At 35.6% G+C, this 14455-nt stretch overlaps 1 protein-coding gene across 1 annotated transcript; it reads right to left on the reverse strand.

The window, feature by feature from the left end:
- Window positions 1-10131: 10131 nt before the first annotated feature.
- LOC145063774 (receptor-like protein EIX1) lies at window positions 10132-13333 on the reverse strand. Its single transcript, XM_079011361.1, has one exon. It carries the CDS (start codon window positions 13331-13333, stop codon window positions 10196-10198), a length of 3138 nt encoding a protein of 1045 aa, XP_078867487.1. The 3' UTR covers window positions 10132-10195.
- Window positions 13334-14455: the final 1122 nt, after the last annotated feature.

Below are 14455 nucleotides of genomic sequence, written 5' to 3' on the forward strand. Positions count from 1 at the left end.
TATGAATTACATGTTCTAAATCAGTTACAATATGTAGACATAAAGTGTGAAATGTTTAACGTCTTAACGTCCCATCCTCAAAAGCACTTGGTTACCTGTTTAGTGATTTCCTGAGAATACAAGTTGTTTGAAAAAGTGTCAACACAAAGGCTGGTGAGTTCATAAGCTTTTGATAGTAAGAGTTTGAAAATCGATCTTTGTAATGAGTTGTATGTTACCAAGAAAAATCCAATATTTTCCTTATAAAAGTGGTGTGGTCCTAAATACCAGGACCGAGAATGAACAAGTATTTGTCATACTTAAAGATATAAAAGTGGTTTTAAATTGGCATCAAAACCCTTTAAAATTGAGAAGAATCTCGTAATGAATGATGTGTAGTCTTAAATACCATGACCGAAGCTATACAATAAAATCTGTAAATATTGATGCAAAAAGTGATTTTAAATCGACATAAAACCCGTTTTTGATTTATAAAAATCCCTGTAAACTTTATGTATTGTTAACTCCCTATGTGAGCGCTATAACCATACTATGACTGAATGAACCTGACACGACGTTTCTCAGGCGTCGCAAAACTGATATGACATTTGTCACCTGTAGAGCTGCAGTTCCCACTGTAGCTAGCAGCAAGGTGTGGGGTGTCAAACCCAATATAGATCTATATACAACTATCATGTTCTCCCTACAAGAGACTCTAATTATAACTACCTGGAATTTAAATCCGTACTCTAGGAGTACTGAGAAGAATTTAAATCCGTACTCTAGGAGTACTGAGAAGAATAACTCACAATGTAAGTTAACAAGTTTACGTGTGGTGTGCGGGAGTGTAAAAAACCTTTTTCCGTGGGAATAAGTCTTTCCGAAATGTGTTTGTTGTGTTAATGGAAACATAAACCATACCTATTATAGTTTATCAAAACGTTTAGATGTAATATTTATAACTTCGTTTACTATGGTTAACTACTGTATTTGTGAAGCTAAAAATACTCTTTTGTTTACCGATATATAAAAGTACCTTTTACTAAAGAGAAATATCATGCAACATAAACTAATCAACTACCATACTTATGAAGGTATCAATTCATTTGTTTTCTGATTTACGTCTATATACTAAGACAAATGTCATTTATTTGCAATATCATATATTCACGTAAGGATATACACCTTGCTCAACATGTTACATGGTGAAATGAAATTGATAGTATTTTTCTGTTGATAATATTTTCTGTAACTGTACTTAGAAAATTTATAGAAAAATCATCAAATGTCCAAATCAAATTCCGTAAATTCTGAGAGTTTGGAAAATGAGTCTAGTTTATTCATAAAATTTCCCCTGATTTTTAGTAACCTCTAACTTGTGTGAACAAGTCCATAATCACAGACTGGTCCGGATTGATGTTTGAAATGATAGACAGTTTTGTAAAAATCACCATAAATTGTAGAAAAATCGTATGGAGATGTGCAAATAGTCATTTTCAAGCTAAAAATGTGAACTACATGCACCTAAAACAGTTTTGAAAAATAAAATGTATAAGTTGCCCAAAACAGTCCGTGAATGGGGTGTAACTTTTCTGTTGAAAGCTGTTAGAAGAATTTAGTTATGTTCTTGATGATTTAACTTGTATTCTCCCCCTTAAAACTTAAGAAAACATGAAAATGTTGGGGTATGAACTCACCTTATGTGATTTCAGTAGACGAATGTTGGAAAAAGAGGAGTGTTCAACTTAAGAACGCTTGAAGATGGCTTGAAGATTTTCGAGAATCTAACATTAAAGTGATGGAGTTTGTGTAAGCAATCGAGGATTGGAGTAGAATGAAGTGTAATAATCACAAGGAGGATGAATTTTACTTACCAAGAGTATAATAAAGTTTGATGATTAGCCTTGTAGTCTTGAAATAGAGAGAAAAAGTTTGAGAGAAAAGTGTTTGATCTTTTGTTGGAAAATGAGTGAATGAATGAAGTGTGATGAGAGACGATGGATGTTCCATCCCTAAGAATGTGGGAATGGCTGGTAAATGAGTGGAAAGGACATTGAAGTGACTTAGGTAAGGTGGGGAGGTATGGCTGGTCATAGAGTGGGTGTGGGGGTGGTTGCTTGTGTCATAAGGTAAAGCAAAGTCAACACTCAACCTCTTGTACTTCACCCACTCTTCTTGGATAAGGTTTATCCCCAAAAACGTGATTATTTAATAAATATGGGGCCTTGTATGTTAAAATAAAGTTTTGGGTGAAAATCTCGCGTTAAAATAATTAAAAACGGGCTTAAAATGCAAAACTATTCGAAAATCGGGTGATTTTGGCATTTCTGCGAGGCCTCTCGCATGTGAGCCGAGGTTCGATTCTAGGCGTTTCGCATGGAAGGGGAAAGAAGGCGAGGGTGTCACACCCCCAAACCAAGGATGGCGGAAACGTCCAGGGGAGGAGGACTTCATGTACAGTATCACAACAACGTGTATAATAGTGCTCAAAGTAAATACAACCATCATAAATATAATTGAAAAAGTTACACCAAAGTATATGTTTACATGTTCCAAAATCAATTACATTATAATGACAAAAATAAATTGTTGACAGTTTAACGTCCCATCCTCAAAGCGCTGAAGTTTTCCTGTTTCACTGATTTCCTGAGAATACAAGTAGTTTTGAAAGAGTGTCAAAAATTAAGTTGGTGAGTTCATAAGAGTTTTGTTTGGAGTAGAAACCGTTTTTCTTTTAAAATCAATAGAGTTTGATCTCCAGAAAATCCAATATTTTCTTAGTTAAGTGTAAACAGAATATTCCTATATGATGTGTTGATGTATCCTAGATTGACCCGTAGATTTCCCCTATAATCGTCCAGCGTATATAAGTTATATAAGATTTAAGTTAGATAAAACGTTGAATGTAGTGGGTCCGCCCTAGGTCCACAACCAAACAAGGAACAGGAGATGAGGCGGGCACCACCAATTCTAAGCCAATCCAGGCTAAATTCTTGTATGACTCAAGCATATACGCTCAACGATTATAGTTGAAGTCTAACAATGCGAAAATTTAATGTGAATATAACTTATACATATCATAGTTCACCGGGGAGTAATAGGGATTAGTGAACCTGAACTATGCATATGATAGCTTATCAAAAGTGATGGTGATGGTGAATATAACCTATACATATCATAGTTCACCAGGGAGTAATAGGGATTAGTGAACCTGAACTATGCATATGATAGCTTATCAAAAGTGATGGTGATGGTGAATATAACCTATACATATCATAGTTCTCCGGGGAGTAATAGGGATTAGTGAACCTGAACTATGCATATGATAGCTTATCAAAAGTGATGGTGATGGTGAATATAACCTATACATATCATAGTTCACCGGGGAGTAATAGGGATTAGTGAACCTGAACTATGCATATGATAGCTTATCAAAAGTGATGGTGATGGTGAATATAACCTATACATATCATAGTTCACCGGGGAGTAATAGGGATTAGTGAACCTGAACTATGCATATGATAGCTTATCAAAACTGATGGTGAATTCCTTTCTTGTAATTAAGTTCCTAGGGTAGATGAAACATAAACTATACCTATTATAGTTTATCACTTTGTTTGTAATATATATTTACCATAACTATGCCGATTATAACTTGCGCGTTCGTTTGTGGGGGTATAATGGCTTAACTATACTTATTATAGTTTATCATAATTGTCCATAGTGGCAATAACTCTTTTGTATGTGTAAAACCTTTAATAATGTGTTTGTTATATAAATAACCCTAAACTATACCTATTATAGTTTATCAATTATTTGTGTGGGTAGTGAGCATAGGCCTTACTTGTCATAATTTACCAATGTTTATATTTTAATGGATATAGCCTTGTAATATCATTTATATATTTACCATACTTGTGGAGATGTAAATCCATTTGTTTTCTGATGTATGTCTATATAAGAATACAAAATTTTCATATATTGCAACTACACATAAACACATAACGATGTATACCTTGCTCAACATGTTACAAGGTGAAATGAAATTTATAGTGTTTTTCTGTTAATAACATTTTCTGTAACTGTTATTGGAAAAATTGTAGAAAACTCATAAAGTGTCCAAATCAAGTTCTGTAACTTCTGAGAGTTTGGAAAATGAGTCTAGTTTGTTCATAATTTTTATTATAATTTTTAATGACTTCTTACTTATGTGAAAAAGTCCATAATCACAGACTGGTCCGGATTGATGTTTGAAATGATAGGCAGTTTTGTAAAAATCACCATAACTTGTAGAAAAATCGTATGGAGATGTGCAAGTAGTCATTTTAAAGCTAAGAAGTGGAACTACATGCACCTAATACAGTTTTGAAAACAAAAATGTTTAAGATATCCAAAACAGTCCGTGAATGGAGTTGAACTTTTCTGATGAAAGCTGTTAGAAAAATGTAGTTATGTTCTTAGTGTTTTAACTTGTATTCCCCCCCTAAAAACTTGAGAAAACATGAAAATGTAGGTGTATGAACTCACCTTAAGTGATTTCAGTAGGTAAGTGTTGAAGAAGAGAAGTGTTCAACCCAAGAACACTTGAAGAATCACTTGAAGATTCGAAGATCTAACACAATTATAATGGAGTTTGTGTAAGATATCCATGATTTGAGTGGGAATAATTGAGTTAATCATAAAGGAAATGGATTATGCTTACCAAATGTGGAGGAAAATCCCAAGATCAGCCCTCAAATCTCGAGTTCTAGAGAGGGAAAATGAGAGAGAAAAGTGTTTGCTCCTTTTGGTGAAAAGAGAGAAAATGAGAGAAATCAGGAGAGAGGATGAATATACAGCCCTCAAAAACGTGGGAAGGAGTGATGATTGAGTGGAAAGGACATTGATGTGACCTAGGTAAGGTGGGGAGGTGTGGCTGGTCATAGAGTGGGTGTGGGAGTGGTTGCTTGTGTCATAAAGTAAAGCAAAGTCAACACTCCGCCTCTTTGTACTTTACCCACTTGCTTTTATTATTTAAATAAAAATTTTTATGAAGATATGATTAAATTGTGAATATTTGGGGTTTATTATGTTAAAATATGATTTTGGGTGAAAACCCCGCGTTAAAATAATTAAAAACGGGCCTTAAACGTAAAACTATGCGAAACCGGGAGAAAATGAGTTCCCAGCGAGACCTCTCGGTCCTAGGCCGAGGTTCGGTCCCTAGGCCGAGGCTCGGTCCATGCTGAGGTTGGAGTCGGAAGCGAAAGGCGCGAGTCAGACGCGAGAAGTGAAGGGCGAGGGTCCGGTCCGAAGCCTCGGTCCGAAGGCTCGGTCCGAAGGGTCAGTAGCGAAGGTGAGGTTAGGTTCGGGAATAAGAGGCGAAAATGTCAGAACCGAACGGACTGTAGTGAACAGTAGTGAACAGTACCTTCGGTTCGGTTAGTGAACAGTACCTTCGGTTCGGATCAGCAGCCTTCTTCATCAGGAGGGTTCGGTTCCTAAGAGGGGTTTCGGTTCCTAAGGTCCGTTTTTCGCGTAGACTTCCGTTTTTGGGCTGTTTTCGCCAAATTCGAGGGTCGGGATGCCCCGAGTGATTATAGAAAGTTGGGGAGAGATTTGAGAGAGATTCCACATACTCAGAGAGATTTGGGAGAGATTTGACATTCTTGGAGAGATTTCACATATAAAGAGATATGTGGGAGAGATTTCACATACTTAGAGAGATTTGGGAGAGATTTGACATACTTGGAGAGATTTCACATACAGAGAGATATTTGGGAGAGATTTCACATACTTAGAGAGATTTGGGAGAGATTTGACATACTTGGAGAGATTTCACATACAGAGAGATATTTGGGAGAGATTTCACATACTTAGAGAGATTTGGGAGAGATTTGACATACTTGGAGAGATTTCTCATACAGAGAGAGATTTGGAAGAGATTTCACATACTTAGAGAGATTTGGGAGAGATTTCTCATAGAGAGAGATAAAGTGAAAACGATTGAGAGAGGTTTCATTGGTGACCTTTTTGAGTGTTCGGCTTCGCAATGCAGGGTCTGAAGCCCCGTTAAGCCTTGTTTAAGGATCTTGGATACTCTCGATGAGTAATGCAACATTGTTTTATCGGTTTGGCTCGCCACGTACCACAGTTTTAGGTTAAGGAGATCTAGATGTACGCACTTTTCAATTTATGATTTCTCGATAGAATAGAGAGTTGTTTAGAAATTACATAACGTAAACTCTAATACTCATGGCAAATTGAGTTGACCGGTTTGACTTGTTGACTTTAGTTGACTTTGACTTGACTGAAAATTGACGGTTGTCACAGAGGGCGAGGCTCGGTCTCGGCTGGGCAGCGAGGCTCGGTCTTGGCTGGACAGTGAGGCTCGGTCTCGGCTGGATAGCGAGGCTCGGTCTCGGCTTTGGCTGGGAAGCGAGGCTCGGTCCTCCTGCTCTCGGCTCTTCTTAGATTCAATTCCTCCTAGTCTCGGTTCCAGTAGAGTGGCTCGACTCCTAAGAGGTTTCGGCCTGTAAGAGGAGTTTCGGCTCCTCAAGGCTGATTTTCGCGCTTTTTCCCCATTTCAAGCCGTTTTTGACCTGGTTAAGGGTCGGGATGGCCCGAATGACTATAAAAAGTTACGGGAACTTTTGAGAGAGATTTGGGAGAGATTTCACATTCTTGGAGAGATTTCTCATACAAAGAGAGATTTTGGAGAGATTTCACATTCTTGGAGAGATTTCTCATACAAAGAGAGATTTGGGAGAGATTTCACATTCTTGGAGAGATTTCTCATACAAAGAGAGATTTGGGAGAGATTTCACATTCTTGGAGAGATTTCTCATACAAAGACAGATTTGGGAGATATTTCACATTCTTGGAGAGATGTCTCGTACAAAGAGAGATTTGGGAGAGATTCTAGATAGAGAGAGATAGAGTGAAATCGATTGAGAGAGGTTTTGTGTGTGACACTTGTGAGTGTCCGGCTTCGCAACGCAAGGTCCGTAACCTCGTTAAGCCATGTTTAAGGATCTTACACACTCCTGATGAGTATGAAACATTGTTTATCGGTTTGGTTCATTACTTAACGTCGTTTTAGGTTAATGAAATCTAGATATACAAACTTTTCAATTGATGATTTCTCCTTAGAATAACGAGTTGTACGGAAATAACATAGCGTGAACCCTAGTACACAAGGGTTAATTGAGTTGACTGGTTTGACTTGTTGACTTTGACTTGACTGGAAATTGACGGTTGTCACAATATTTTTCTGAGTTTTAAGCCAATTTGGAAAAGGTGGACCTAGTTAACATGAACCCATATCAAGATTTAGGTCATGGAATGGAGGGATCCAATCATATTTCAAATGTAAGATTAAAGAATTTAAAGAAAGATGCAAGAATGTCAGTTTACTTAGATTTAAGAAATAAGCTTCGGAAAAATGTCATTTAAATCATTGAAAGAGACATCAAAGTTCGTCAACTCAGACAGTTGACCAAATGTCTCTGTAATAATCCCGTTGAACTTGTTCCATCCAAGTCCCATACTTGTAAGTCGTTGTAATCTCCTTAAAAAATTTGAAATTGGATCATCAAGTTGGTTATAATCTAATTCCATTCTTCAAGATTACCCAACTGACCTACTCATTTGGGCAGTGTACCAACTAATATATATATATATATATATATATATATATATATATATATATATATATATATTCATCATAATAACCATGAACATAATAGTAAGTTACACTTAAAGTGTAGTAAGTGTAGTCTAACTTATAGAAAGTTTTTAGGTGGGGTGGGTGGTCTACAGTAGTGCCACGTGTCGCCTGTTCGGCGGTTCGTGTTGCCAGCTTCTAGTAGGGCGTGCAACACCTTGTACGTGTACAAATTTCTGATTTTTCAAAAAATCATATGTTTCTAATACGATCTCCAACGTTGTTTATATCTATGTATAGCTATCAACGAGTACTACAACTTTCATTTACAATATGATGGATAATTCTCTCATTATTTTTAGTTTTATATTTTGAAAGGGCTTAGACTGTCAAAACCACTAAAAAGTTATAACTCTTTCATACATCATCCGTTCTCGACTGTGTTTATATCGACAAATTGTATCCAGGAGATATTCAATTCTCGTTTAGATTGTTTCAGATAAAAATCAACCAATTTCTACTTCGATTTCTTTGTCACACAATAGTGTGCTGAAAATTCTAAGAGTCATAACCTCTTCATACAAAGTTAGATTCAAACGTTTTATCTACCTAAAGAAATTGTATTGACATCTTCTACATGTTTTTGATGATTAATTTGGCTGAAAAGTAATATATCTCTACTTCTTATTTCATAATAATTGTTTAATATTACATTTTATGAAAGTAGTAAAAATAGGGCGTTACACACACCCAATACCCTAGACACTTGAAATCCATAGGAGAAAGAGGAGACAAGATGAAAAATAAATTTCATCTTCCTTGTAAGGCTAGGAACGAAAATGCAAGGCCACTGGGTCCTATATATAGTTAGTTAATATCTATGATAAACCTTGATTTGAATAATAAAATAATACGATTCAATGTGTTAAAATCCTTACCATATCAATAACTAAGAGACTTCTGGAGCACTTCCAAAACCGTCCATAAGATGGAGGGTTCTATAATGTCTTCCTTGCTAAAAAATTGAACATTTTCAATTATGCCCTTGCACCATTAAATAGTTCTCATTAATCCCAAATCAATTCCAAATGAATTATGACTAATAATCAATTAATTCCAAATATTTCTAGTTAATTTATTAGTCATATAATAAGTTAACAAATCATTTCTCTCTCTCTCTCTATCTCCCCCCCTAAAGTATTTTCTAGCTATATCTAGTTATTAAGGGCAATGCAAAAAAGAACTTTACTTTTATTTGTATCAATTTAATTATGACCTTGGACACTTATTCCAACATTAATATCATATGTGGTAGAGATAAGTTTAAAGTAAATGTACTTATCACCACTTACGGTGTCCCTTTTGCTTCAACAATCGTCTACTATAACCTTTTGGTTCATACCATAAACAAGTCATATATATGTTTTAATTCATGAATATATATATATATATATATATATATATATATATATATATATATACACATATATATATATATATATATATATATATATATATATATATATATATATATGTGTGTGTGTGTGTGTGTGTGTGTGTCTAATTTCACCTATATCAAGATTCACCAAAATTAGGGTTTAGGTTCCTCTTCACTATTTCAAGAATTTAACCATGGTTTTCACTTATAATCATGATTATTAAGCTTACAACAACACTATCATCATATTTTATGTCCATGTAAGCATACAAGATTAGATGTTTCACCCAATTTTAAATTTCACCATGAGCACATTCATCAAACTTAACAAGAAGATGAAGTTTACCTTTAACCCTTGTAGTTGAGTTTGATTATTGATTTCTTGATGTTTCTTACAAGTTGCAATCCCTTGAGCGAAATCTCTGAAAATCACCCTAGGGTGCTCCTAAATGGTAAGGATGTTAAATAATGAGCTTATGATCGACTTCATCGTATTTTTACTATATTTTGTGATGTTTGACCCCACTTGTCATGTTAACTATTTATATGCATTATATTCTCACTAACTTGCATCCCATGATTTAACTTTTACAGGCCACGTTCTCACCATCTTCCTATTTCAACAATGTACTTATTTTTTTAACTTCGGAAGGTCATAGCTTTCTCATATGAAGTCCCTTTTAGACGATTCTTTCACCTATGCACTCTAAATTGTCTTGTCTACATTCCAAGAATGAAATTAATTCATTTTAGCTCTATAAAATCATCCTTTCATAATCTCAAACATCAATTGGCGGCTAACAGTTTAATAAATATGGATTTAGCGACTCTTCTCGAATCCACACAACTATTCAATGTGGCATTTTACCAACATAGCCAAATGTCTTTATCATATAACCAACCCTTTTTAAAAGTTAACTATACCCCTAATTTACTTTTGTAGATTAACAAAATGGGGTGTTACAAAGTGTACTAATTGAGGATGAGAATGCTTCAAATCATTAATAATTCCAATATTACTTCTACCATAGTTTAAGAACGATTCAAACCCACATTCATACATATATTACATTAAGAATAACTATAGGAGGCATGAGATGCACATATACATCAAACTTATCTTCAAAACAACATTAAATTGATAAACTATGATGGTCGTCGAGCTCTGTGACTATAACTTGTGTGGTTTTTGTTCTAACATGCTCGATCCTATGAACCGCACTTTCGACAAATTTAAAGTAGGCCTCACCCCATGGTCTTCTAATCGACATGATCATCCAGGGGACCAAAATGCCAATAGCAAATCCCAGTCCAATGCTCAAAGGAAACCACTTATCTTCGTCAGAATCAACTTTGTCGTCCTTTGGAAGAGGCGGCATGTTGTCGGAGTTGTTACTTCCACACTTAATACGAAGAGGAGGTCCACAAAGATTTGGATTTCCCGAAAACGAAGATTCTCCAAAGGTTACCATTTGGCTTCCAATAGGAATCCTTCCGGTGAAGTTATTATTGGACATGTTCAGACGACTTAAGAACGTTAGTGATGATAGACTGGAAGGAATGACACCTGAAAACTTGTTGTGTGAGAGATCAAGTGAACCCAATTGAACTAAATTAGAGATGTTGTCTGGCAACGAACCGTCGATTTGGTTTCTTGACAGATTCAAGAATACTAGACCAATCAACTTTGTTAATTCAATCGGGCTATGACCATTGAGGTTGTTTGTGGAGAGATCCATGTAAGCTACCAAGGAAAGAGTTTTAGTGTACTGCAGAAACCCGCCTTCTAAATTTACAACCAACCTTTCTTTGTAGTATATTCCACGGTAAAATCCATAAAAACGATACTGATTGATAATTTGCTCATGAGACATGCCTGTGAGATTGCCCAAGCTAGTTGGGATCATTCCAGTGAAATTGTTTAGGGCAAGATCCAGGACTTGGAGCTTGGATAAACCTGGGAAATTTGTAGGGATTCCTCCCGAAAATGAATTTGATCTCAAGCTTAGAATTTTCAGAGTTGTAAGACTGTCTCCTAACCATTGTGGGATATCTCCAGAAAATTTGTTGTTTGCTAGATCCAATGTCTCCAGGCTGGATAAGTTCTTCAAAGATGAAGGGAGCTCTCCTGAAAAATTATTGTCATCGAGGTGCAGTGACTGGAGGAGCTGTAAGTTGCCAAAAGCTTCTGGAATTACACCCGACAAGTTGTTGTATCCGAGGTCTAATACTTTAAGGTAAACACAATTTCCAAAACCTGATGGGATGTATCCCGTCAAAGAATTATTTGACAGATCAATGACTAGAAGTGACACCATTTCTCCAATAGAGGATGGGATTTCTCCTGATAAGCGGTTACTTCCAAGCGAAAGAAAGATTAGATTTGGCATGACGTTCCCGATGTTATATGGGATAACACCAGAGAATCTGTTGAAGGAGAGAGAAAATAATTCGACTTCAACACTTGGAAGAGGGATAGGTCCTTCAAACAGGTTCGAACTCAAATCAATGTCTGCAAAGGGAACAACATCAAATAAAGATGGTAGCTGCCCGTGTATCTGATTGAGGGAAATATTTAGCAAGGATAGATTAAAGGTCATATCCCAAAACCAAAATGGTATTGAATCAGAAATACTGGCATTGGAGAGATCAAGAAAGTTGATATTTTTCTGAGTTTTAAGCCAATTTGGAAAAGATGGACCTACTTGACATGAACCCAAATCAAGATTTCGGACCTGGAATGGTGGGATCCAATCATCTTTCAAATGTAAGATCAAGGAATTTGAAGAAAGATGCAAGAATTTCAGTTTACTTAGCTTCAAGAAATAGGTTTCAGAAACAATGCCAGTCAGATCATTGAAAGAGACATCAAAGTTCGTCAACTCAGACAGCTGACCAAAACTCTCTGGAAGAGTCCCGTTAAACTTGTTCCTTCCAAGTCCCAAACTGGTAAGTCGTTGTAATCTCCCTAAAGAAGTCGGAATCGGACCATGAAGCTGGTTATAATCCAATTCTAGTTCTTCAAGATTACCCAACTGACCTACCCATTCGGGAAGTCTACCAACTAATTTGTTGTTGGTCAACCACAGCTTCTCCAGATTAGGCATTGGGCTGTTGGATACATACGTGTCCACCCCTTCAGGCAAACTTCCTGTCATGTTGTTTCCTGAAACCGACAAGAACTTCAAGTTGCAAAGTTTTCCAATTGAACCAGGAATTCCACCCTCGACGTTGTTTTCAAATAGATTCAGAGAAGTGAGAGAAGTCATGTTGCCAATAGCAGCTGGAATTTTCCCGTGTAATTTGTTTGAAGAAAAATCAAGAACTTCAATCTTTGGCCAGCTTCCTTTAAACAACTGTGTGCAGCTAGCTGTGAGGTTGTTATTCATTGCCAAGCTTAGGTATCGTAAATTTGGTAGTTCGCCTAAACTAAGTGGAACTCTTCCATAAAACCCACAGCTACTTAAATCTAGGGAAGAAAGACTGGTGATGTTTAAAACCCAATCCGGAAACTTGGAATCAAAGCTATTCATAGAGAGGTCTACATCGGAAAGAGCTGGAAGATCAATGGGTGAAAGAGTGGAAAGTCGACAACTTCGAAGATGAAGTACTGTTAATGACGTAAGATTGTTCAAAAGACTGGACCAGTTTGGGCCCACTTGTGAGAGGTCAACGTTAGTCATCTTGAGATGTTTCAGATACCTGATCTTTGTCAACCATTCAAGATTTTGGACGTTTAAGCTACCAAAGTTGCTTGAAACATCAAGATATTGCAAGTGAGAGAGGTTTCCAATACTTTGAGGAATCCGACCACTAAACCCCGCTGTTGAAAGGTTTAGATATCTCAGATTTCTCAAGAAACCAATGAATTCTGGGACCTTATTATCATTGAAAGTGTTGTAGCTCAAGTCAAAGTAAGTCAAGGACTTGAGTTTGAGCAACGAAGGTCTAATCTCACCACTAAGGTTCCAGAAACCATACCTTCCGGGTTGATCATGGCCATAACTCAAAGGATACGGGTTGTGGAGATCAATCTTGTTAACAGCACCGGTTGAGTTATCACAACCAATACCATGCCACTGACAACAATAGTTTCCTTTCCATGATGAAAGCCGATCTTCAGGATCAACAAGACCTTCCCTGAAGTTAAGAAGTGCTTCTAGTTCAGACTGAGTACATTTTGTGCTAACATCAGTAGCATCTGAGAAAAGAATTACTGATCTTATTAAGAGAACAAAGACTGTATTAGCTATACATTTTTGTGCATGCATTTTTTTGTGAAGAGAAAGACTATCTAACAAGTTCTTATATATTTGATGGGTGCTGGCTTTCCTACATAAGTTTTTTATACATCCACAGAAAAATAAAAAACAGTGAATTGACAATTCTACCCCCAATTTAACTTCTAGCATGTATATTGGAGGGAAAATGACTTAAAAGCCCAAGGAAGTTTTCAAACCGTTCAAAAAAACTCCAATGATGTTTTGTCTGTTCAAAATAACTAAACAAACTTAACATTTTGTCTAAAAAGTCCAACTAAGTTATACTTTCTTGAAAGTCAAATAAGAGAAACAGATGACGTGGTTTATTACCGTATCGGAAAAATGACTTGTTAGGCCAACGAAGTTTCCAAAACGTTTAAAAAACTCTAATCATGTTTTGACTGTTAAAAAAAACCCAACGAACTTAAACAAAAAAAAATTGAGATTTTTTGAACGGTTTGGAACTTTGTTGGACTTTTTAGACAAAATGTTAAGTTCATTGAGTTTTTTTGAACAGACAAAACATGATTGGAGTTTTTTTGAATGGTTTGGAAACTTCGTTGGACTTTCAAGTCATTTTCCCTATATTGGAACCTCCAAACAACCTGCAACGATGAACGACTAATTGCTATCAATCGGAGGTGTTTTGTTGATGGGTTGTTGGCCTTGTTACTGCTCAGAATAGTTCATGTTGCTTGTTACATAGAGCGGTCCAGAGGCTTGTATGCAAAGAAAAAAAAAGTATAATATATATATATATATATATATATATATATATATATATATATATATATATATATATATATATATATGTTCAGGTTCATTTGAGACCATTCTAATTTTGTGAGACCCTTAGACCAAATCTAAAAATAATTTTAAAATGCAAAATAAATGGAAAAATCCAAAAATTCTTTTTTTAAATATTATTTTCGAAACTTGAATTAACTAAAAAAAATATAAAAAATTTAAAAAAAAATCCTGTTTTTTTTTAAAAATACGTGAAATATTCTAATAGAATATTACACTGACATATTCTAAAAAATAATTAATGCAAAATAAATGGAAAAATCAAAAAATTCTTTTTTACATATTATTTTCGGAACTTGAATTAATTAAAAAAATAAAAAAAAT

Source organism: Lactuca serriola, chromosome 1, assembly GCF_051521515.1.
Source record: "Lactuca serriola cultivar US96UC23 chromosome 1, Lser_US96UC23_V15, whole genome shotgun sequence".
Taxonomy (NCBI): domain Eukaryota; kingdom Viridiplantae; phylum Streptophyta; class Magnoliopsida; order Asterales; family Asteraceae; genus Lactuca; species Lactuca serriola.